This window comes from Vulpes lagopus, chromosome 23 (assembly GCF_018345385.1).
Source record: "Vulpes lagopus strain Blue_001 chromosome 23, ASM1834538v1, whole genome shotgun sequence".
Classification (NCBI taxonomy): domain Eukaryota; kingdom Metazoa; phylum Chordata; class Mammalia; order Carnivora; family Canidae; genus Vulpes; species Vulpes lagopus.
Window position 1 is genome coordinate 21,416,800 of NC_054846.1, and position 27,403 is coordinate 21,444,202.

At 39.3% G+C, this 27,403-nt stretch overlaps 1 protein-coding gene across 1 annotated transcript in view; it reads left to right on the forward strand.

Moving 5' to 3' along the window:
* The window catches only part of FREM3 (FRAS1 related extracellular matrix 3), a 96,233-nt gene that overhangs the window by 58,721 nt on the left and 10,109 nt on the right, over positions 1–27,403 (forward strand). Inside the window, 3 exon segments of the mRNA XM_041737973.1 lie at positions 2,421–2,548; positions 10,641–10,892; positions 26,891–27,040. Coding sequence (XP_041593907.1) covers positions 2,421–2,548; positions 10,641–10,892; positions 26,891–27,040 — 530 coding nt within the window.

A 27,403-nucleotide genomic window follows, 5' to 3' on the forward strand; every position in this document is an offset into this window, starting at 1 on the left:
TTTAAAATATGCACAAGCCCTCATATTTAGCTCTCTACACACTCATAGTTAGCTCTCCATACATGTTGCAGCTTTGCCCACAGGTGGCTGATCCTCAGGCTCATTCCAGGCCAATGATCTTCTCACCATTTTCTGGGAGCATCCCACCACATCGGTGGGGGGGACTTTAGATAACCCTTGTCCTAGATGTGGCTGCTGGGAACCAAAAAACTCATTGGTTTTAGCATGTGTTCCACAAAGTTCTGTTATAGTTGTGTATCATATTCTTGAATTCACAGGTTCATCTTATTCATTTATTTGCTCATTCGTACTGCAAATATCTCCCAAGATAAGTTAAAAAGGGAAAAAAGAAGTTTTAACTAATAATTGTGCGATTTACTGCCCCTTTTTGTAAAAGGAGAGTAATACTCCCTTAAGGAATGTTTTAGTATTCATCTTTGAATTTTAATTAGACACAACTGATTTTCACAATAATTGAAAGAATTTAAGCATCTCTAGAATTGTATGACTTACTACCAGGGCATAAGTCTTATAATTCACAGGAATGCATGGAGAGTCCTCTGTATTATTATGTCCCAAACTGCATAACAGGAAACAGTAGTATAATAGAATTTCTACAACAGGATCAGAAAGCTTTTCATGGACCAAATAAATCTAGAAACTGTTTCAAATATCTTCTTTCCTTTGAAGCATCATAATTCATGCTGGCATAGTAAACTTTCTAAGTAACTGTCCTATAAAGAAACCTGTTTAACTTTGATTAACCAGTTTTAACTAGACCTTAGGCTTTCTAAAATTTATTGTCCCCAAAGAATATCCTATACAATTACAGTTTTAGTTACAGTTTTCTCTGAATGCAACCTGGAAATACTGTTCTATACACTTTGGTTTTTGGCAGACAAAAGTAGAAAACATTGCCCCATTACCCAGTGAACAAGATATCTTATCAGTTTTGTTGATAACAACACTTAGACACATGAATCGATTAAGAAAGCCCAAAGTTAGGATACATGCCTAAAGCAGTTAAGAGTTCTGAGGTAAGAAAGTGAAGAGATCACCATAATCCTAAGCAATTAAGCCTCCTACAGGAGGGAGGGTTTGAGCTGAGACTTGAAGAATAAATGGGATTTGGATTCATAGATGGAAGAGGGAGTAGGTTTTTCAAAATGGAACAATAGAAAACATGTCTGAATAACTCAATATTAATGATTTCTCCAGTTTTTTCCACATGATATTAATAATTTAACTTACTTTTAGCTTCTTCCATGATGCCAGCATTTTGAATCAAGAGATGTCAAGACAGTATACGACCATAGGAAAATAAAATGGCAGAAAGAAAATTATCACTGGTCTTTTCCCTCTGTAAATCAGGACCAGTATTTCTTTAGAGGCAGAAGAAAAAACTAACCCACAACAATTAGTTCAACATTGAATTCTGGGTTATCACTTAGTAACAGTTCCAAAAGAAGAAATGATGGTCTACTACAATATTTTTCCTTCTTGCTTCCTTTTTCATGAAGGAAAGAACTAAAGCAATTAAATGTGGTTTGATCAGTTGTCCACTTGACTCTGTGAATAGGAACAACCTATTTTAGATTTCTGATTTTTTTAAACAAACACATATATTTAATTGTACAATGCATGCTTAATGAAAAGCCTTTTGGAAAACACTGAAATGCCCAAAGAAAAATAGTACACATAATTCCATCAACAGGCGATGACCAATATTCATATCTGTATTCCAGTGAAGGTTCTGATGATGTGTGTACATGCACAAATATACACACATGTGAATGCTTACAGGTGCACACACACAGCTCAGTAAATTTCAGTGGGAATATTATTTTAAAAATTGAGGGTAGGAGTATGTTAACTATACCATAATTAAAATAAAAAGCTTAATAAAAAGATTAAGGGAGAACCAGTAACTTATCTTTCTCAAAATATAATTGGTCGGTGTCTTCCACCAATATCTGCACAATAAGTGTTGAATAAAATGTTTGTTGAACAAAACAGGAAAAAAAATTTCTGCATTAATGAATGAGATTACCTGACCATTAAAAACATTTTTCTTAAAAAAAAAAAAAGCAGTAAAACTAAAGCAAGAGTAGACATGTGTGATCTCTAAAACACCTAAAATTTGACCTCAAAAGGAAAAAAAGACACAATTGCTGCAAGATTTTCTTTTCCAATTTAGTGCTAGCTTTCCTTTTTACCTTTCAGAAGCCTCCTAAACCCAATTCCACTGCCTCTCTAGCTCCACTTAATAAGAAACATTTCTTATTCCCACTATATTTCATACAGTTAATCATGTTAAATATAGGTGTCAGAGAGTATCTACATTTCTACTCAGATTTAAATATCACCACTATCACCAATACAATTGAAGTCTTGCTGAAGTGTCTTCTACCATCTTTTCTTGAATCAACAGTTTATATTCCAGAGGCAGAATACAAAATAGAGGAGCATGTTAGAGAGCTTTTGATTCCACTAAGATGGTCTGGAGATGTTAGCCAAGAACTGATGGTCATTTGCTCTACACATGAAGGTATGAGGCTTTATGGGGGTACTGACAGGAATGATTCTTAGTCAGGGCTGTGGGGCTGAAGGAGTGGCTAGGTAGTGGGCCAACTGCTTACAGAAGACTGAAGCCCAGACCACCCCCTGGTCTATGCCCTGCTGCTTAACTACCTTGCAACCATGTGCAGGTGCCTCAACTCTTCTGGAGCTTGTCTCTTCAACCAAGGATAAAATTTTACTGGAAACTGGGATGAAAACATATGTTATAACTACCTAATAAAGTTTTCTGAGAGTGAAATGAGATATTTTATGTGAAAATAGTTTATATACAAGGACAAGCCCCTGTGGTACATCTTCAAGATCTTCACGTTTGTGCTTGGCTTTATATCCAGAGATGAACGGCACTATAGTCTGTCCTTAACCAAGACTCCTCTCTTGAAGACATCAGACACTGCTGGCTACATGTAACTTCCGCACCTCTTAAGTTTTAACCTGGTGTTACCCTGTGTGGGAAGTGAAAAGCAAAGACAAGAAATAATGAGATGAGGCAGTCCTTGAGGTCTTCTTTGCCAGGTGATCCCTGGGAGGATGTGCTTCACTCTTTCTTCCAAGTCCATGCTGGGCTCTGGTTCCATTCCTATAATGAATGAGGACCTAGGCATGCAGGGGAGGGGCTGCAGCTGGGCAGAGAGGCTAATGGGGAAAGTGCACTCCTTTTCTGCCCTAGGCTTCCAGCTGGGCTGCTTCTGGTATATTCTCTGTCCACATGCATACTGTCAAGAAGACAATGATTCTAGAGATTCCAGATGTGAATGGGAGAAATGAAGCGGTAAATAGCCAAACCTGGAAAATCAGTTGCAATTGCTAAACTGGATAGGATCACCAAGGTCTGACCATCCTTTTGTTTCTAGAAAGAGCTACATTGTAGAAAGATAAGCAGAGCAAACTAGGAAGTCCATAAGCTTTGGCGGTGAGCCAGCTAGGATAAGGGGATGCCTCCTCGCCACGTGAGAGAAGCTACACAGATCTAGCTTCCCACAGAACTCTTCAACGGGACCCAACTTCGAATAAGGTCTCCAGATTCAAGACTGATATTCCCAGAAAACTCCATACCTAGTCTGCACACAAGGCAGATGGCTCAGCACCTGAGCCTTGACCCACCCAAAACACAGTTCTCAGGCTTTCAGTAAAAAACAAACAAACAAAAAATGTTTTAAAAGTATAACAGGGCCAGGGTCCTTCCCCAGCACACAAAGTCATGCAGTTCATGGTCACACTCTGATTTTCGACACCACTGTGGAATTAAAAGAGAGCAAGAACTTGTAAATTTTGTGTGCGCATTTGAATAGGATTGTATTTATCCTCACCACTTAAAAATCTCAGAGGTTGAAAGTTTGATTATTTAAAGATTTATTTATTTATTTATTTATGGAAGGGGAGGGAGGGGCAGAGGGAGAGACAATCTTAAGCAGACTCCATGCTGAGCCGAGACCCATGTGGGGCTCCATCTCATGACCCCAAGATTATGATCTGTGCTGAAACCAAGAGTTGGATGCTCAACCAACTGTGCCACCCAGGCACCCCTTAATTTGGTTATTTAAACCTTTATGGAAGTCTTATTAAAATAAATCTTTACCAATTCTTATTTTCATGGATAAAAGAAGCATGAGTTGTATAAATGGTTGTATGGAAAGCAAACTCGTGCTTTGTACAGTGGCACTAATTCACAAACACTAAGTGCATATCACAGTCACAGGTGGATGAAAGGAATGATTAGTCTTATCTTGTGCTTTGATGGGGATGTCAAGGTCCCACCACTAAGGTTTTAGTCGGCTGTGGCATCACCTGCCTCAAGTGTCCTGCCTTGCTACCTGCCTAAAATGCCCATCCATCCTCAGTATTCTCAGACAGTGACATGGGGCATTGCATTTTTTAAAAAAATTTTTGGAAGAAGCAGAGCTGGAGAAATAAACCCCTTGATGACCGCGAACCATTACTCTCTAGTGAAATGTTTCAAGCTCAAGGATACCTTGGGAACAGAGTTGTACAAATTAGTTCTTGGCCTTGTTTCATTCTCAGACAGATGTTCATCTTTTTCTTCTCATTAGTCACTTCCTTGTTAGGAAACTGCTCTTATTGGGAAAAGACAGCCAATGAAGAGCAAACCACAGAACCTAAAACCAACAGTCCAGGAGTGGTACTGAATTATCCCGTGGTTTTGGTCAGCCCCAAGTCAAATATGTTGAGGTTTTGAAATGATCGACTTTATGCAGTTGTAAAGGGCTGTGTGGTGAACCACAAGCTGTGGCCCAGCCCCACTTCTCTGATTGGACTATTTCTCTGGGTCATGTTAAGGAGATAGAAAACAGATTATTCTGAGCAGGTTCCAAGCACATCCAAACAAAAGACTTTTTCCTTTTTTTTTTTTTCTTTAAAAAAAATCTGTGTCTGTTTATTTGATTACAAGTGTGTTTTTAGGTTGTAGAAGTTACACCTTGCATCTCAGAGAGGCCCTTTGGATCATTTAGAAGTCCCTTGACTGTATAGGCTTTGGGGGTAAACTTCAATTTTTTGTTTATCAGAATATGTTTTCATTTCAACCTCAGTCTTGAAATTCTAGGTAGACAGTGATTTACTCCTAGCATTTTGAAGGTCCAGCATCTTCCAGCTTACACGGTTTCTGTTAAAAAGCCTGCACATGGTCTAGGGTCATCTTTGTGGTGATCAGTCTTTTCTATGCATTCAAAATCTTCTCACAATTGTTTGACTGAATCTGTGAAAGATCTGAGGGCTTTACTTGAGGATGCTTTCCTCCAAGAAGGATTTGTGTTGCTTCTTCCAGGATTTAAGAGCAGTGCTGACCCAGAAACACTCCTGCTCCCCAGCATCCCCAGGCTTAATTGTAGAATTTCAGATTCTGCTCCCTGATGGAGCCTCAGGCCCAAAACACAGTGTCCCTGGCACTGCTGATACTGTACTTGTTCTCAGGATGACCCTGCTTCTAAGACAAATTCCCTTCTCTAGCTTTATGGCACTTGGGGTTTTAGGATATTATTGCTATTTTATTCTGGCCCTTGATTATTTTCCTTATTCCTATGACACAGAAAAGCCAGAATAACATTTCTTCTACATATTTTGTAGTGGGAGAGCACCACAGAGTACCTAATCAGCCAGTCTATTGGGAACAGCTTTCCTAAAGACTCTTCTAGACAGCGCTCTGGTGCGGCACCAGTCCAGCCTTGCCCACCCTTCATTTCTCTTCACTTGCTCCCCTATCTGTCCCAGTCACAGACCCTCCTGGGAATTACATGAACTGTGCCTGGGGCTTCTAACAATGACCTGCTCCAACCAGAAGTTAAATGCTATGCTTTTAAAGAGAGGTGACTTCCTGTCTTGCTGCCCTGTTAAAAATCTATACTAAAGGAAATTTGTATGTTTAAAAGAATTTATAATTAAGTAATACAATAACTAAAGATAATGGCGGGAAGTAAACTATGCCCCATCAGGAGATGGGTCTTTGACTCATGGACAAGTCACTGGGGCATTCTCTGCCTCAATTTTATCATTGCTAAAATGCCCTAGCCACCTTATAAAGTTATCAAATACCATAATATAGTGATCCAATTGCCCTTTAGTATAGTTTCTAGATAGGGCTTTCTCTGACTTTAAGTATGATCTATGATTTTTATAAAGCAAATGTACTATGTAGCCACAGAAACTGAGCTATATATACTCTCTGTAAAGAAACAATTATTTTTTTAAAATAACTTCATAGACTCTCAGACTCCCATGATGTCTGAGATGGGCTTGGGCCAGGGAAAACGTATACCATCATCATTATGGATACAGTGGCATGCTGGATCCAGCCAGAAACTGCTGGTAAGAGTCCATTGTGTACAATGTCATCCCAAACCTGGATTCTGACTTCACATTGATAGTGAAACTGGCTAGTGGGAATGACATGACAAAAATGAGCAAGGACTACAGATCAGGGCTTTCGTGTGTTTTGCGTAGCTAGAGAGCCAGTTGTTAGACTTTGCCAGCAAAACTTCATGCCAGTGGGCACAGGGGAGAGTTAGTATGAAATGAATCCTTTGGTCTAATCTTAATTTTGAAGAATTAAATGATACTCCGTAAGGCAGTCCAACCTGGCTCATAATCTACCTCTGCAAACAACAAAGGATGTATTATATGAGAGCCTTCCCTAATGTTCCTTGCAAAAATGCTATAGCACAACCACTGGTCTAGTGGCCCTAGTAAGACTTGAGGCCCAGTTGCTAAATCATCTTTTTGAAAACCACCTGGAACAACATTCAGTACCTCTGGAACATGCTTCACTATTAAATAAGAGATATGTATAGACATTGCCAAGGACCTGTTCTTAGATTCAGGTTACATCTAATGTTTTCAGAACAGAATTTTCTCTCTTAATTCCTGGGAATTGTTCGCTTGCTACCAATAAAATAATGGGTTGTTTTTTTTTTAACTAAAATAAATACCAGTATTTTCTGTTCTTGACTATTACATATTTGGATCATTGGTTTTCCAAAGTAAAAGTTCCAGAATCCTAGGAAGAATTGGCCATTTAGATAAACTGAATTTTTTTTTATTAAATAAGATGTAAATTAGACTTTTTTCTATCAACACTAGGTGTTTTAAAAAGTTTTGCCAGGGGCATCTGGGTGGCTCAGTCAGTTTAGCAGCAAACTCTTGATTTTGGCTCAGGTCATGATCTCAGGATCCTGATATTGGAGGCCCAGGGTGGGCTTCCACTCGGCTGGGAGTCTGCTTGAGATTCTCTCTCCCTCTTCTCTGCCCCTCCCCCACCCCTATTCTCCCCACCCAAGAGTAAATAACTAAATCTTTTTTTAAAGACTTGCTTAAAAATTGCTAAAATGTATTGTTTACTTTTTGTTTTAGTAGAATTCCACATTTCACAGCCAAATGATTTTCAATAAGAATTATATTTCACTCTATCATTGAACCCAGAAAGCTAATTAAATAAATGTCTATTTCACCAAGTGGATCAGTCAGCTGAAAAAATTGAACAGAAAAGGGGAAAACCCCAATTACTCTTATTTTATGAACTATGATAAATCATTATTTGACCATTCACAAGATGAAATATATTTAGAAAGAGATTTAATAAAGATAGTGTTGAATATGCTATTCAACAAACATAGCATTGGATACTTACTAGGCAAGTCCAGTGTGTATCTGCTTTTGGTAGTTATTCTGAGGAGTTAAATGTGCAGTTTCTGATCAGGTTGTTTTCTCACATTGGCTGTCATATCAACATTCTGCATACCAGATGACTAGGGGGAAGAAAAGAGTGTATTCTCATGTATAATCCCTTTTAAACTTTGGGCTCTTAAAAAAAAATCCCAAAGGTTGTTTGTTATCTAATCAGATTATTGTAAGATTTTATGACCTTTTCCCCATTTTTTGTGTATATCCTGAAGCATAAAAATCTCCCCAATAGAGTATCTCATCATGTCCTGTGAGCTTTCAGTACTGTAGCCCTTACCTCTCTGTTTAGCTGGGGAGTAGCCCTCCCTAGCACTTGTTAAGAGCTCTGTCTCTGAAATCCCAAGGACTAGACTCTTCTTCCTGACTTGGATTTTCAATGTGCAGATTTCACAAGATTGAAACAGGAAAGAACGTCATAAAGGAATAAGTTTCAAAGCACAAGCTGGCACTAGAACTTGGCTAGCTTCCCCTGCAAATGGCCATCCCCCCGTAGCTGTCCATGTCTAGCAGTTTCTGCCCTCTGCCTTTGTAAACATGTTTATTCTCATCAGTCCCTCCAACTTGAAACTTTTTTTAGGTTCCCAGAAGAACAGAACAGTCCATTTGCTATACCTCATCATTCTCAATTAGAATTTGTTCTGTTGAAAAATCATTCCAAAATATTTTCTGAATTAGTGCCCCTCTAAGCAAAACCTATGAAGTCAATTTGGAAAGCATTTTCGTTTTTGAACAAGCTATATGTATACATGCAACACACACTCATAGATATCAACTTGTATTTATATTGATTCTTTCACATTATCCAAAAGACAGTGGACATTAGTGCTATGCATATACCAGAGCTACAAGTAAGAGAGACACTTCCAAGACTAGAATGTCAGTTCAGAAGCTCACTGTCGTATCGCCACCACTTCCTATTAAGAAGTGTGGTGGGAAATATTTAGGCTTTTCAAAAATTGCTTATTTAACATATTGAGTTATTCTACACAGTTTTTCTTCGACCCAAATCTGATCTGCCTAAATCATTTAAATTACTGTGACTACTTTTTACTTTTTAGCTCTAAATCTGTGTGTTGCTGTTTTTTTTTAATACTGCAAAAAAATGCACTGATGAACCATTGGTGGGGATTATAAAATGGTACAACTGATATGGAAGGCAGGATAGAGATTCTTCAAAAAATTAAAAGTAGAACTCCTCTATGGTCCAGCAATCCCATTTCAAAGAAGTTAAAGGCATAGTTGAGGAGATATTTGCACATCCTTATTCATAGCAACATTATTCACAATAGCCTAGGTGAAGCAACCCAAGTATCCATGGACACAAATGGATGGATAAACAAAATGTGGTTTATGCATACAATGGAATATTATTCAGCCTTAAAAAAGAAGAAAATCATATCACATGCTACAACATGGATGAAGTTTGAGGACATTGTGCCAACTGAAACAAAACAGTCACAAAAAAGACAAATACTGTATAATTCCACTTACATGAAATGCCTAGAGTTGATGAATTCATGGTGGTTGCCAGAGACTAGTGGGGCAGGGGAAGGAAATGGAGAGTTGTTATTTAATGGGTAGAGAGTTTCCATTTTGCAAGATGAAAAAAGTTCTGGATATTTATTTCACAACAATGTGAATAGACCACACTACTGATACGTACCCTTAAAATGGTTAAGATGACTAATTTTAGGTTATGTGTATTTTACCATAATAATAACACTATACTAATTTCCAGGAATTTTACTCCTAAGTATATTGGAGTAAATATTCTGGAGTAAAAATTTCTCTTGAGTTATCAAGAGAAATAAAATTATGTATCCAAAGACCTGTACTAGAATATTCATAGCAGCATTATTCAGAATAGCTAAAAACCAGAAACAACCCACATTATCAACTGGTAAATGGGAAAACAAATTGTGGTATAACCATAAAATGAAGAATACTATTTAGCAACACAAAGGGGAAAAAAACCTGCTGACTCTCAAAAGCATTGTGCTAAGTAACAGAACTCAGAGACAGAAAGAATAAGAAATGTATATTTCATTTATATGAAATTCTCATAAAGACAAATAAATCTGTAGTGACAGAAGACAGATTCATGGTTTCCAGGTCAGGGACAGGGAAGGAGAGGGATTGCAAGGGGTATACGTCAACTTCTGTGGGTGGATAAAAATGTTCTCTGTTGTGCTGGTAGTAATGGTTACACAACTATATACATTTGTCAAAACTCATCAAACAGTGTGTTTAAATTTGTGAATGATAATGTATGTAAATCATTACAATAAAATTTAAAACACACTGCATCTAAACTGAAATCTTCCCATCAATCCTATACTTATTGTAAAATAACAAGTAATTGTGTGGCTGCATTTCAATGCCATGCAAGGAACTCTAGTCAGGGCATGAAAGTCAGATTACATAGATGCTGCTTGCAGCTCTGCCACTGTGAGAAGGGTAGGAGCAGGAAAACATCTGCACCACTACCATGGCATGGATTCTCTGGTCCTAATTTATCTGCACTTCAATTTTCCCATCTGTGATATGAACAAATAAAGCTAAACCAAGCCTACTATCTTATGATCCTTCAGTTTATTTAGCCCCTAATCCAAACAGACCTTATTCAATATGTACCCTGTTTAGAGACCACTAACTGTGGATCGTATCAAAATGCCAGCGTCTGTCCTGAAAACCTTCTAATTGCAATATTAATATCTATGACTGTCAGAGCAAAGTGTGATTTATAATTCATATATCATTGTACTCAATGCTATTACCTCAAAACAGTTTGAAGAACCAGAGGAAAACAGGTTTCCTATTTAGAATTCCACTTCTTCTCACCTTCTCTGTTCCATCTCCTATTTCTATAGGTTCTGCCACAGGCTCCATTCCTTCAACAGCATTATATTTCACTGACTACATCTCACATCTAGAAGACCACACCAGCATCCTCCGCTTTGACAAGGATGAGGTTGAGAAGAGCTGCCGGGTCTTGATCATCAATGACTCCCTCTATGAAGAGGAGGAATTCTTTAGCATTTCACTGAGCCTGCCAGTGGGAGGGCGACTAGGAGCCCAGTTCCCCACCACCAGGGTGATTATCCTGGCTGATCCTGATGATGGTAAGTCCATTTCCTGCTTTCAATTCTTGACAATAATTGCCTTCTTCTTACACTGCCTTTCAAAAGTTGAGAGACAAATCTACTTCAATTATCTATTAAAGGAATATTTGGGAGGAGGGGCAAGATGGCAGAAGAGTAGGGTCCCCAAATCACCTGTCCACACCAAATTACCTAGATAGCCTTCAAATCATCCTGAAAATCTACGAATTCGGCCTGAGACTTAAAGAGAGACCAGCTGGAATGCTACAGTGAGAAGAGTTCGGGCTTCTATCAAGGTAGGAAGACGGGAAAAAGAAATAAAGACACAAAAGGCCTCCAAGGGGGAGGGGCCCCGCGAGGAGCAGGGCTGAGGCCGGGGCGAGTGTCCCCAGGACAGGAGAGCCCCGTCCCGGAGAAGCAGGAGCTGCACCAACCTTCCCGGGCGGGAAGGCCTCGCAGGGAGTTAGAGCAGGACCCAGGAGGTCGGGGATGCCCTCAGGCTCCCTGGGACACTAACAGACACCTGCGCCCCGGGAGAGTGCGACGAGCTCCCTAAGGGCTGCAGCGCGCACGGCGGGACCCGGAGCAGCTCGGAGGGGCTCGGGCGGCGGCTCTGCGGAGGGGGCTGCGGCGGGAGCGCGAATCCAACAGCGCAGGCCCAGAGCACAGGGCACCGGGACACAGCCCAGGATCCGGCCTCCCCCCGGGACAGGCAGAGGCGGGGAGAGCCCAGGACCACAAGGACCCTCCTGCCCAGATTTGAGCAGATCAGCGGCCCCGCCCCGGAGCCTCCAGGCCCTGCAGACTGAGAGCCCCGGAGTTACTGCGGGACCTGACTCCAGGGCTGCAGAGCTGCCGCCGCCACTGAGCCCTGCACCACCTCCTGGGGCCTCACGGGGCCTCACGGGGTAAACAACCCCCACCAGGCAGGGGGCAGAGCAGCTCCCCCAAGTGCTAACACCTGAAAATCAGCACAGCAGGCCCCTCCCCCAGAAGACCAGCTAGAGGGACAAGTTCCAGGGGAAGTCAAGAGACTTAAAGTATACAGAATCAGAAGATACTCCCCCATGTTTTTGTTTTTCTTTTTCTTTTTCTTTTTCTTTTTGATTTCTGATTGCTTCCCGCACCCATTTTTTTTTCACCTTTCTTTCTTTTTCTTTCTCTTTTTCTTCTCTTTTTTCCTTTTTTTTCTTCTTTTTCTTTTTTCTTTTTCTCTTTTCTTTCCTTCTCTCTCTCTCTTTTTCTCCTTTTCCCAATACAACTTGTTTTTGGCCACTCTGCACTGAGCAAAATGACTAGAAGAAGAACCTCACCTCAAAAGAAAGAATCAGAAACAGTCCTCTCTCCCACAGAGTTACAAAATCTGGATTAAAATTCAATGTCAGAAAGCCAATTCAGAAGCACTATTATACAGCTACTGGTGGCTCTAGAAAAAAGCATAAAGGACTCAAGAGACTTCATGACAGCATAATTTAGATCCATCAGGCAGAAATTAAAAATCAATTGAATGAGATGCAATCCAAACTAGAAGTCCTAACGACGAGGCTTAATGAGGTGGAAGAACGAGTGAGTGACATAGAAGACAAGTTGATGGCAAAGAGGGAGACTGAGGAAAAAAGAGTCAGACGATTAAAAGACTATGAAGATAGATTAAGGGAAATAAACGACAGCCTGAGGAAGAAAAACCTATGTTTAATTGGGGTTCCTGAGGGCGCCAAAAGAGACAGAGGGCCAGAATATGCATTTGAACAAATCCTAGCTGAAAACTTTCCTAATCTGGGAAGGGAAACAGGCATTCAGATCCAGGAAATAGAGAGAATCCCCCCTAAAATCAACAAAAACCGTTCAACACCTCGACATTTAATAGTGAAGCTTGCAAATTCCCAAAAATAAAGAGAAGATCCTTAAAAGCAGCAAGAGACAAGAAATCCCTGACTTTTATGGGGAGGAGTATTAGGGTAACAGCAGACCTCTCCACAGAGACCTGGCAGGCCAGAAAGGGCTGGCAGGATATATTCAGGGTCCTAAATGAGAAGAACATGCAACCAAGAATACTTTATCCAGCAAGGCTCTCATTCAAAATGGAAGGAGAGATAAAGAGCTTCCAAGACAGGCAGGAACTGAAAGAATATGTGACCTCCAAACCAGCTCTGCCAGAAATTTTAAGGGGGACTCTTAAAATTCCTCTTTAAGAAGAAGTTCAGTGGAACAATCCAAAAATCAAGGACTGAATAGATATCATGATGACACTAACCTCATATCTGTCAATAGTAACTCTGAACGTGAATGGGCTTAATGACTCCATCAAAAGGTGCAGGTTTCAGACTGGATAAAAAAGCAGGACCCATCTATTTGCTGTCTACAAGAGACTCATTTTAGACAGAAGGACACCTACAACCTGAAAATAAAAAGTTGGAGAACCATTTACCATTCAAATGGTCCTCAAAAGAAAGCAGGGTAGCCATCCTTACATCAGATAAACTGAAATTTACCCCAAAGACTACAGTAAGAGATGAAGAGGGACACTATCTCATACTTAAAGGATCTATCCAACAAGAGGACTTAACAATCCTCAATATATATGACCCGAATGTGGGAGCTCCCAGATATTTAAATCAATTAATAACCAAAGTGAAGAAATACTTAGATAATAATACACTTATACTTGGTGACTTCAATGTAGCTCTTTCTATACTCGATAGGTCTTCTAAGCACAACATCTCCAAAGAAACAAGAGCTTTAAATGATACACTGGACCAGATGGATTCCACAGATATCTACAGAACTTTACATCCAAACTCAACTGAATACACATTCTTCTCAAGTGCACATGGAACTTTCTCCAGAATAGACCACATACTGGGTCACAGATCGGGTCTGAACCGATACCAAAAGATCATCCCCTGCATATTCTCAGACCATAATGCCTTGAAGTTAGAACTAAATCACAACAAGAAGTTTGGAAGAACCTCAAACACGTGAAGGTTAAGGACCATCCTGCTAAAAGATGAAAGGGTCAAAAAAAAAAAATAAAAGATGAAAGGGTCAACCAGGAAATTAAGGAAGAATTAAAAAGATTCATGGAAACTAATGAGAATGAAGATACAACCATTCAAAATCTTTGGGATGCAGCAAAAGCAGTCCTGAGGGGTAAATACATCGCAATACAAGCATCCATTCAAAAACTGGAAAGAACTCAAATACAAAAACTAACCTTACACATAAAGGACCTAGAGAAAAAACAGCAGATAGATCCTACACCAAGCAGAAGAAGAGAGTTAATAAAGATTCGAGCAGAACTCAATGAAATAGAGACCAGAAGAACTGTGGAACAGATCAACAAAACCAGGAGTTGGTTCTTTGAAAGAATTAATAATATAGATAAACCATTAGCCAACTTCATTAAAAAGAAGAAAGAGAAGACTCAAATTAATAAAATCATGAATGAGAAAGGAGAGATCACTACCAACATCAAGGAAATACAAACAATTTTAAAAACATATTATGAACAGCTCTACGCCAATAAATTAGGCAATCTAGAAGAAATGGACGCATTCCTGGAAAGCCACAAACTACCAAAACTGGAACAGGAAGAAATAGAAAACCTGAACAGGCCAATAACCAGGGAGGAAATTGAAGCAGTCATCAAAAACCTCCCAAGACACAAGAGTCCAGGGCCAGATGGCTTCCCTGGGGAATTCTATCAAACGTTTAAAGAAGAAACCATACCTATTCTACTAAAGCTGTTTGGAAAGATAGAAAGAGATGAAGTACTTCCAAATTCGTTCTATGAGGCCAGCATCACCTTAATTCCGAAACCAGACAAAGACCCCACCAAAAAGGAGAATTACAGACCAATATCCCTGATGAACATGGATGCAAAAATTCTCAACAAGATACTAGCCAATGGGATCCAACAACACATTAAGAAAATTATTCACCATGACCAAGCAGGATTTATCCCCGGGATGCAAGGCTGGTTCAACACTCGTAAAACAATCAATGTGATTCATCATATCAGCAAGAGAAAAACCAAGAACCATATGATCCTCTCAATAGATGCTGAGAAAGCATTTGACAAAATACAGCATCCATTCCTGATCAAAACTCTTCAGAGTGTAGGGATAGAGGGAACTTTCTTCCACATCTTAAAAGCCATCTACGAAAAGCCCACAGCAAATATCATTCTCAATGGGGAAGCACTGGGAGCCTTTCCCCTAAGATCTGGAACAAGACAGGGATGTCCACTCTCACCACTGCTATTCAACATAGTATTGGAAGTCCTCGCCTCAGCAATCAGACAACAAAAAGACATTAAAGGCATTCAAATTGGCAAAGAAGAAGTCAAACTCTCCCTCTTCGCCGATGACATGATACTCTACATAGAAAACCCATAAGCCTCCACCCCAAGATTGCTAGAACTCATACAGCAATTTGGCAGCGTGGCAGGATACAAAACCAATGCCCAGAAATCAATGGCATTTCTATACACTAACAATGAGACTGAAGAAAGAGAAATTAAGGAGTCAATCCCATTTACAATTGCACCCAAAAGCATAAGATACCTAGGAATAAACCTAACCAAAGAGGTAAAGGATCTATACCCTAAAAACTACAGAAAGAAATTGAGGAAGACACAAAGAGATGGAAAAATATTCCATGCTCATGGATTGGCAGAATTAATATTGTGAAAATGTCAATGTTACCCAGGGCAATTTACACATTTAATGCAATCCCTATCAAAATACCATGGACTTTCTTCAGAGAGTTAGAACAAATTATTTTAAGATTTGTGTGGAATCAGAAAAGACCCCGAATAGCCAGGGGAATTTTAAAAAAGAAAACCATAGCTGGGGGCATCACAATGCCAGATTTCAGGTTGTACTACAAAGCTGTGGTCATCAAGACCGTGTGGCACTGGCACAAAAACAGATATATAGATCAATGGAACAGAATAGAGAACCCAGAAGTGGACCCTGAACATTATGGTCAACTAATATTCAATAAAGGAGGAAAGACTATCCATTGGAAGAAAGACAGTCTCTTCAATAAATGGTGCTGGGAAAATTGGACATCCACATGCAGAAGAATGAAACTAGACCACTCTCTTTCACCATACACAAAGATAAACTCAAAATGGATGAAAGATCTAAATGTGAGACAAGATTCCATCAAAATCCTAGAGGAGAACACAGGCAACACCCTTTTTGAACTTGGCCACAGTAACTTCTTGCAAGATACATCCATGAAGGCAAAAGAAACAGAAGCAAAAATGAACTATTGGGACTTCATCAAGATAAGAAGCTTTTGCACAGCAAAGGATACAGTCAACAAAACTAAAAGACAACCTACAGAATGGGAGAAGATATTTGCAAATGACATATCAGATAAAGGGCTAGTTTCCAAAATCTTTAAAGAGCTTATTAACCTCAACACCAAAGAAACAAACAATCCAATCATGAAATGGGCAAAAGACATGAAGAGAAATCTCATAGAGGAAGACATAGACATGGCCAACATGCACATGAGAAAATGCTCTGCATCACTTGCCATCAGGGAAATACAAATCAAAACCACAATGAGATACCACCTCACACCAGTGAGAATGGGGAAAATTAACAAGGCAGGAAACCACAAATATTGGAGAGGATGCGGAGAAATGGGAAGCCTCTTACACTGTTGGTGCGAATGTGATCTGGTGTAGCCACTCTGGAAAACTGCGTGGAGGGTCCTCAAAGTGTTAAAAATAGACCTGCCCTATGACCCAGCAATTGCACTGTTGGGGATTTACACCAAAGATTCAGATGCAATGAAACGCCAGGACACCTGCACCCCAATGTTTCTAGCAGCAATGTCCACAATACCCAAACTGTGGAAGGAGCCTCGGTGTCCATCGAAAAATGAATGGATAAAGAAGATGTGGTTTATGTATACAGTGGAATATTACTCAGCCGTTAGAAATGACAAATACCCACCATTTGCTTCAACGTGGATGGAATTGGAGGGTATTATGCTGAGTGAAGTAAGTCAATCAGAGAAGGACAAACAGTGTATGTTCTCATTCATTTGGGGAATATAAGTAATAGTGAAAGGGAATAGAAGGGAAGGGAGAAGAAACTTGTGGAAATATCAGAAAGGGAGACAGAACATAAAGACTCCTAACTCTGGGAAATGAACTAGGGGTGGTGGAAGGGGAGGAGGGCAGGGGGTGGGGGTGAATGAGTGACGGGCACTGAGGGGGATACTTGACGGGATGAGTACTGGGTGTTATTCTGTATGTTGGTAAATTGAACACCAATAAAAAATTAATTTATTTTTTTAAAAAAAGGAATATTTGATGTTCCTCCTCCAAAGGCTGTGAGTAGCTTGTCAAACACATAGATATCACCAACACCAAAAACAAAAAAGCAATTTAGGAAGATGAAATATTTGTATCTGACCCTACTTTAAAAAAATAGTCTAGGGACACCTGGGTGGCTCAGTGGTTGAGCATCTGCCTTTGGCTCCGATTGTGATCCTGAGGTCCTGGGATCAGGCTCCTTCCCTACTGGGAGCCTTCTTCTCCCTCTGCCTATGTCTCTGCCTCTCTGTCTCTCATGAATAAATAAATAAAATCTTTAAAAAAAAAATTCTAAAGAAGTCACCTAAGGACCAAAGTTAAGTATCTCATTCCTCAAACAGATCTGCCCACAAAAACCTTCATCTTAGTAGCAAAAGGAGGCTTGCTCACAACAGTAAGTACATGAGTCTTCAGATGGTACAAGGGTGCCTGGAGGTCCAGCGTGGAGGCGTCCAGATTTTTTTCCTACCCCTGTGTGGCAGGAAATTTGGCTCCACTCACTTCCTGGGGAGCTCAGCTGAAATTCAGCCAGAGAAGTGGGCGGGGGGCGGGGGGGATGTCCTCACTTCTCAATACCAACTCCCTGTCCCAGATGTGATAAGAAGTATCAAACCCAATATTATTTTCCTAGGTCTCACTCGCCCTTTCTACAAGAGGCACTTTCAAGAGAAAATGTTGATAAAGCCAGGGGCAGGATCAGACTATTTTATCACTAGTCTCAGCCTGCTTCATCTATCAAATGTGCCTCCATTAGGATTTGAGGATCTGTGAGTTGTGTGTTCAAATCTAGGCAAGATAAGGCTGGTTGTTACCACAGACCCAAAATTCGTGTGACTGCTTTATGGATATGCACAGAGCTTTCATGAAACTGAGAGCTGTGCCAAGTGATAAAAACAGATTGAATTGGGGGTGAAGAGTGTATACAGTTTCTAGATGGTATGGCAAATGTACTACATTATTTCAGTGAAATGATGTTTTTATAGCAACCATAGAAAAAAAGAAAATATGAGTGAGATTAAAAGTAATTAAAGGTAATTTGGTTTTTGTTTGTTTGCTTGGTCTCCTAAGTGGGTTTATTTGTTGATGTTGCACCCTATGGACAAAATCTCAGAGTTGGACAGTCAACCAGTTTTGCTCCATTAAAAAGAAAGAAATCATCAAAGACTAAGTTCCATCCCAAAACGTATTTTCACAAGTATCAAGAGCTAAGAATAAGTATAGATCCTGAGGTCTAGGCTTCCTTCATTGTGTATTTTTCTTTTAAAATATTTCCCTATTAGCAGCCCCGGTGGCCCAGTGGTTTAGCACCACCTTCAGCCCAGGGCATGATCCTAGAGACCCGGGATTGAGTCCCACGTTGGGCTCCCTGCATGGAGCCTGCTTGTCCCTCCACCTGTGTCTCAGCCTATCTCTCTCTGTGTATCTCTCATGAATAAATAAATAAAATCTTTTTTAAAAATTTCCCTATTAGAATTAAGAGAATGATATTTTTCTTAAAAACTGTGAATGAATTTTTACTATATGGAAATTTAGAATTTATATAATCTTCTCTGCTAAACCAAAGAGTTACTAGGTAGTGATTACTAAGAATATCAGTATTGATTATCCAATATTTCTGGAAAGAGAAATGTTATTCATAGTCTTATATATAAATTCTCTGTTGTTTCCCAACAGAAGAGAAGGAAAATCTGAGTAACTTTAACTGAGACTCCTGAAAAATCCGATAGTCAAGTCTATTTGAAAAATATGAAGAGTCAGTAAAAGAGCAAGAACAGTCTGAAAGGAAAGAATGATAATATGATATTATATGGTTTTTGAAGTTCAAATGAAAGATTCTTTTTAGTATCAGGCTTATAATTAGAATTATGGCTAGAGCACCTATCTCTCTCTTTTTTTTTACCTATCGGATCCTCTCTTTTTTTTAAGATTTATTTATTTATTTATTCATGAGAGACACAGAGAGAGAGAGAGAGAGAGAGAAAGAGAGAGAGGCAGAGACACAGGCCAAGGGAGAAACAGACTCCAAACAGGGAGCCTAACATGGGACTCCATCCCAAGTCTCCAGGATCAAGCCCTAGGCTGAAGGCGGTGCTAAACCGCTGAGCCACCCAGGCTGCCCTAGAGCACCTATCTCTTACTGTGAGGTAGGGAAAGTTTGCAGGACTGAGTTCCAGAGACTGAGAAGTTCAGCACCAAACAAGAAGAGAAAGGAAGGGACTTCTCAGATCATTCTATATACTTTTCTTCATGGTAACTTTCCTTTTATAACCACTTTTCAGTTTTCTCTGATGAGGAGCAATTCACATGAAAATGTGGAATCTATAAACATAAAGCTTCAAATTCCTTTCACCTTCATCATACCTTTCCCTATGCCAGAAAGAGTGATGTCAGTACAGTTTGAGTTCTCTTTCTCTGCTAGATCTAGTTATTGCTCCAAGTACACTAGAAAAAAAAAAAGTGGGAGGAAAGAAAAAATCAGGAAGTGGAATGCCAGAGTGAGAAAATCTTGCCCTGGGAGCCTGGAGACTTGGATCCTGAGTTTGGGCACTACTACTGCTCCAAGTGACCTTGGGAAGATCAAGATATCTGGGGCTCAGTTTCCCAATTTGTAAAATAAGGAGGTTTAAGTGGGTGATCTCTAGCAAACTCTAGCAAACTCTAGCATTTGATGGTTCTTGAAGTCATTTTAAGATGAAGACTTCAGTTAATTATTACTCATACCCATAAAATGAAGTATCTTACTTGAAGAATATTTGAGTATTTTTTAATAACATTGTGCCATGAACTTAAAAATTTGTAATAAAATTTTACTCCTAAAAAAGTCAGATAAAGAACAGAGCTAATCACTGTACTTGAATGGTCTTGTGATTAAGACTGTCCATTTTGTCTTCTATTTCTCCAGGGCTTCCCCCAGATAAATAAATTCCTATTGTTTAATTCATGCTGTTCTTTCTCACATGGGTGCTAAGAGACTCCTCAAAATAAAGCATAGAGTTTTAAGCTCTATTTTAAATATAATATAGTGTTTCATGCTTTAATATTTTCTAGTCACATAATGACTTACCCTTGGATAAGGAAGTACATTACAATCTCACCCACACATTTAGAAAGACGTGTATCTTAAAAAATCATCCTGGAAAACTAAAGCAAAAGTAAAGAATAAGAGTGCCTGACTGTCAATAATTTTCTTTTTTCCCAATAAGAAGTATGTTTCCTGCAGCTCTTTACCTAATACTTTCTAAGAGTTTATCAAAAAACCAGTGTCTCTCAACACTACAAACACAAGAGATGGTCATAAATTAACACAAAATCCAGCATATTATACATTTGCTAACTTGTAGTTTTGTTTGAAATTATTTTAGTAGATTTTTAAGTAATTAACTTATTCAAGAAATATTTATAGTGGCCTACTGTGCACTTAGTATAAGAATACAAAGTCAAACAAGCTCTTTCTTCTGCCTTCTATCACATCTGACTTGATCTCTAATTAAACTATTCTCAAACTCATGAAGGATTTTGAATGGGGGAAAAAAAGCATGTGCAGAAATAACAATGGAAGATTTTTAGTTCAGTATAAACAATCTTTATCACTACACATTTTTCTGAGCAAGTCACTGTTAATTGTTGAATTCAGGAAACTTGCATTCAGATCCTGTAACACTTATTGAAGATTGAACACTGCTAAGCTTAAAACAAAAACAAAAACAAACCAACAGCTACTTGTTAACATATGCTCTTCTTTTTTTTCTTTTTTTTTAAGATTTTATTTATTGGGATGCCTGGGTGGCTTGGTTGAGTGTCTGCCTTTGGCTCAGGGTGTGATCCCAGGGTCCCAGGATTGAGTCCCACATTGGGCTTATTTATTCATGAGAGACACAGACAGAGAGGCAGAGGGAGAAGCAAGCTCCCCATGAGGAACCAGATGCAGGACTCAATCCCAGGACTCCGGGATCATACCCTGAGCCAAAGTCAGCTGCTCAACCACTGAACCACCCAAGGACCCCCTAACATATCCTCTTCTTAAAGGAGACTCTATATGGGCAGTGACTTTACAAGCAGGAAATTGCTTGATAAGCTTGGGATCTGAGCAACACCATCAAGCCACAAGCCATCTCTTCCCCTGGGCAAATACTGCCAGAGGTCCTGGACTGTCAAGATCCGTGGTCAGAATACTCTTCCTTTTAACATGGCTGAAAATGAGCAGCCCATTCTTTCTTATTCTGGCTGCTTTCTCTTTTCTAGATTCCACACAGAGTAAACTTCAGCTAAAACTATTTTGCTACAGATGTGACCAAACTAATCTAGTCCCACTCTCCTGAGATTGCATGGTCACATTCCCTGTAGTTCTACTAAGTGCCCTAAAACATCCCAATCTCCATGATCAGAATTAATGATATTTCAGAAAAGGTATCCTGTGAAATTCTAATGTGTGACTTCCTCCCCTTTCAGGTAGTGAGCAGGTGCTCATTTAGCAGCTGCTCTTGAATGACTGCTATAGGTACTACTTCCACTTTAGTCACTAGACTTAAGATAGAGATTTTGCCATTCATGCTGCTAATGGTTCCTTTGAATGATATCATTTTATCTTCTTGAGAAAACATCTACAGTGATTATTAGCATACCTACCACATGATTATAATCTTTTGAAATATTGATGTGAAATGATAATTCCTCTAATTCAGTTTTTAAGCATTAAGCTTTTATTAAACCCTAATGTGTAGTGTATCTCAGGTAATAATATAGTTGTCATTTCGGTCAGGAATAAAAACAAGTGTCATACAAAATTGATGATTTGGGAAAATATTGAGGAAAGTGTACATTCATTTTCCAGGGTTATGGTTTTGTGTGTAATTTGCCACAGTGTAATTTGACACTTGTTAAGTGCCAATAGTGCTTTCTTTGTTCAGACATGTCAAGTCCATCATCTCATAGCAAAAGCATGTTTTTATTTAGGCCAACTAATGACACAGTATCCAGCAATCTAAAGATTTACCCAAGTAAGTTGAAGGAAAACTTTTTTTTTTCTAGTTAGAATTGGGATGAAATGGGGTTTTATGTTTAGTTGGTTTTGGGTTTTTTAGATAATTTTTTTAATTGAAGTATAATTTGCACACAATGTTACATTAGTTTCAGGTGTACAACATAGTGATTTGACCGTCTATGTGTTATTATTTCATCACAAGCGTAGCTACCATCTGTCACCATACAATGCTATTATAATACCAATAACTATATTCCCTGTGCTGTACCTTTAAAAGGATGAAATTTTTTTCATTCTACTTAGCTAGATTCTGAGAAATGTTTTGCCTCTTTTTAAACAGGGATCAAATATCCCCTTGTCAAATGGGTCACCCACAGAATATCTTTGTAAAGGCAACTTCCATGGAGTAATATTAGAAAAGAAATTGTATAGAAGCAGAGACAACCTAACCATCCAAGATCCCAGCCCTACACTACCACAAGAACCCTTCTACCAAACATCAGCTATATGGGGGCAGATAACACAGAATATGGCCAATAAGTGTTAGCTGAATGAATGCAGGCTTCACTGGGCTTCAGACCCTAGATTCCATTTGCTCTATACCAAGGGCAAGAAGAAGCTGAAGACACTTCTTAATTAGCAAATTGTGTCTGTTTTATATATAAACACTTAAGACAGGTTTCTGCTTTTCTAGTGAGAATGTTTCTTTCCATTGTTAGTACGTGCTTTGAAAACTTATAATCTGCTACAAAACAAGAATTGATGCCCAATTTCATAGAGGGCTGTTAATTTTGCCCTGAGGCAATAAGATTTGTATAACATGCATAAAATTTGCCTATAAAGATTGCCAGCTAGATTAGTATCTTGATCATTAAATGAGTATCTAACAGAATGATGACAGATTGAAGAAAACATTGTAAAGAAAAACTGCACTTAACGTGTCATTGTGGTGAGATCAGCACATCCAGTTTTTTTTTAATGTGGTTAATAATGTTGCATGGGCCAAGATAAACTTCAACACATAAATGTTTTTAAAACTTGAAAGACATTGCTGTGCTGTAAAACCAGGAAACCATTCAGAAGAGCATCACTATGCTGTATAGGGCTATTCATATTATAATACAATTGCCGTAGGCTTTACAAGTAGAAAAAGTTTATTTCAGCCCTTACTCTTAACTTGGGTGCCAAAGATAACTGGAGATACTGCTGGGCAATGCATAGTTTTCTCTAGAAGCCCCCAGTATCCAGCCACTGGGTGCTGCTCAGGGCACTTAACACATTCATCTCCGACTTCAACCCTAATACTAGTGCATAGTTCAAACCATGGCCATGTCTCACCTGGATAATTGCAATAGTTTCCTAATTGGTAGCCTTAACTCTTCCTTAAATCTGTGGCTCACACTGGAGTTGACAGATGTACAGAAACAACAACAACAACATTCCTCCCACCATTTCCATTGGCCCATTTTCATTCATCCTTGAGATCTAGCACAGCTTTATTTCCTCCCAGTCCTCCTCCTCTGAGCCTTTAGGTTGCTTCCTTCTTTTGTCAAAGCACTCAGAGGTTAGCTGACTGAAATTGGTGTGGCTGCCCTCTTATACCAAAAACACCTCAAAGACAGAATGAGTATTCCTCTACATCCCCAGTAGCTACCACAGTACTTAGAGCACAGAAAGGATGCTCAGTAGATGTTTAGCTGAACAACAACAAAAAACTGAATTTGACGACATGAAGTCTTATATTAAAGAACTAATGCTGACTCATAGGCATCACCTCTTTCTGAAAAATTCAGAAATCATTTTAAATAAGCTATTCTACAAACTTTCTAGAGATTAAGCTTACCAGTTTGCTTCTAGATTTTATTTTCTCTGCTGAGGCAACAGAAAAAAACATTTTCCTATCTTCCAACTTTTGACACCTACCCTGTTCTGAGTGGTTTCTCAAAGTTGACCAATACTGTTTCTGTCACTTCATCTGCAAGTCCTTTTTGGATCTTGTCATGACATTTCTCTGAATCTGGACATTGAATTAATTTTAAATAGTGGCAGATCTCTTTTGAGAGCTTCACTTTCCAACTTTTCATATTCCTTTTTCCTATTTCCATTTAAAGAACATTCTCTGTGAAAGATAAAAACCATCTATAGCTATGGAATCAATTTAATATAGGAATGATGTGGTCAAAATATCATACTCTCATAATGGCCCCACCCTTAAGGATTACTGCCACTGTCTCAGTTCTTCAGACAGAGCAGGGCCAAAGATAATAGGAGATGCTGCTGGGCAACACATAGTTGTCTCCATTTCAGCAAATCCCCTGATGCTCAATACACAGAGCATCTCGGAAGAGGTTCATGATTTTTCTTCTAAGTGATGTTATCCTCCTCTTGCATCTTGTATCTATCTTCATAGATATTTGATACATTTTTTTCTCTGCACAGCAGCATAAGTGACCCAAATATGTTTTCTCTTTGTTACCTCTTGCCCTTCCCTAATACTTTACAGATAAGTTCTGTGCTAAAATATATATATATATCACTTTGTCCCAACTTTTTTTAAAAAGCTTTGTAATAAGTTCAAAATATTTCAGAAGTGAATTAAAATTATCCATTAGACAAATTCTTGCATTCTTATTATAAACCAGCCTCTGTATCACTAAGGGGACAAAGACATTTGGACTATGGTCACTGACCTTGAGACGTTTGTATGGTTCAATAAAAATACAGAATAATGTGTTAGCTTGTTGGCTTTAACATTTTAACTTCTCACATAATTCATAAATCAGGAGATGGAGTTCTAAGGAGACCATTTGGGAAGTCATATGTGTCATGTGCAATATGGAAGATGCAGTGAATTGAAGTCTAGCGTTACCTGGAAAATCACAATGTAGAGGACAAGCTGGTTGGCCGCTCTGATGGATGAGCAAAAAATAAGGGCTGCATCAGGATTAGGCAGTGTTCTTAGAGTTTATCAAGGAAATGGTTGCAGGAGGTTTGCAATGGACCTAACATGAGCCTTGCATGCAAGAGAACAAAAATGAATTTGTCGTAGGTCTTGTCTAAAAGCGCCATCTAGAGGGGTGAACAATCCTCAGTAGAAGTGTTCCCAACATTAATGGGTTGAAGAAGGATTGAGTGAGAATAGAATAGAGTAAGTATAGAGAGTAAGAATAGAGAGGCATCATCCCCTTCAAGGGAGCAGAGAAATATCCAGCTATGGGAGTGAGGGGTCTCCACAGAACACACAAAAGTGCCCACGAGAAACAGAATCAGTTTTCTTCCATCATCTAAGACCAGAGAGTGTGATCACCATGATAATACCAAGAAAAAGCTTCCCTGCTCCTCTTGCCTCTCCTCCCTCTTTCCTGCCCCAAGTTTGGAACTATCAGAAACATTCAGCAATAGGGAGATGGCATGAAAGGTCTAGGCAAGAATAAAAAAGAGGATGCCCTTCCTCTTCTCTGAGTGCAAGCCTCCCATCTGTGGTACAACTGAGGTGAGCCAATAGCAAGTGTGGCCCATCATCGCAGGCATAGAGCTATTCAAAATCTTAGGAACCATGGGTAAAGAATGCTTAATTTCTTCAGGGAGTTATTATACAGCTTCCCAAAGCAGGTAATAACAACAGTCTTAAAGAATGAGCAGAAATGTGTGAAACTGGCACTTTGGGAAGAGAGTTCCAACTCAGAGAACATCACCAGCAACAAGAGAGGCCTGTAAACACATGGTGTGTTGGGTACATGGTGAGCTGTTTTGTGCAGGTCCTGGGAGCATAACCTGAGCAAAAGGCAGATGCTTAACAGACTGAGCTACCCAGGTGCCCCTCTGGCTCACTTTGTATCTTTCTCCAAAATAAATAAATAAAATATTTTTAAAAAAATAAACATTTGTTTCAAATCCTTTTCATAGCAACGTATCTGGTATAGCAGCTAGACCTTGTGTAAGCTTTAAATAGCTGAATTCATAGACTACTTTCTGAAACACAGAGAACTAGATACAAACAGGTATACCCATAAAAATGCCAGCTTTCTCATTGTCAAACTTCTCCTCCCTTCAGGAAATGCACACTACTCTGCCACCTTCCCCCCAAAGTCTGATGCCCACTCTGGCTTCTTTCGATCTTGTCTTTCTAGGGAACCCCTTCTCTGCCTCCAGGAGAGCATTTCTGGTATCCCAGCTGATGCAACTCTGCCTTCCTCTAGGATTTCTGTCTATCCCTGCAATCAACAAATAGCATGAGAAAAGGATCAGTAGCAGTCCCCGAATTCAGAACCCTGGCTGGACTATCCCTCAACATAAAGAGCAAGAGCAATTTCTCCCGAGAAGAAAGCCTTCTAAATTCCCCCACCATCTTTTCCCAAATAATAGCAGACTTGCCTGAGTCACAGCTAGTTGGCCAATTTTCCCCAATTGGGAAATTTCTGTATATGACAGAAATCTTTTGAAACAGAAAAATGAATAGAATTCTAACAGATCTTATTTCACTGTACCACCTCAGATTTGTGGCATGTGACTCTGACATGGTTTTGTGTGTGTGTGTGTGTGTGTGTGTGGCAGGGGTGTGGGGTGTCTGTTCTTCCTTGAGCCTGTGGGATCTGTCAAGTCTGATGATTGTGACAAATACCCAGGGTCACAGAAGCCAACGAAATATTGGCCTGGAGGGCTGAAGTATTCTTAGTCTGTCTTTTGATGCCTCCCTAGAGCCTATCCTGTACTTTGGGGATGCTAAGTATCATGTCGAGGAAAGTGCTGGCTCTGTGGAGATCTCTGTCTGGAGGACCAGCACTGGCCTTTCACAAGCATCCTCTGTCATTGTGCGCTCCAGGAAGAGCGAGCCAGCCGCAGCAGAAGGTGAAAGGGACATTTAAAAAATATATCATTATCAACATATATGTATAAGGACCTCTGAAACTAATAATACACTATATGTTAATTAATAGAATTTAAATTTTTAAAAAAGATATACATATTGGGTGGGATCTGGTCTGTCATGTGTAGTATGCCGGGTCTTTATTGACGGAGTCTGATTGTAAGTCTTTCCCACCTGAGCACATAAATTGTCTGTATATGTAATGATTTCGGCTGTTTATAAAGTAAACAGACTATTTCAACAGCAACCTTTATGATTCATTCATTACCCACTGGCTTGTCATGGACCCAAATTAATTTCCAAAGCTCAGAATATTTGTAGATACTGTAAGCTATTCATAAACA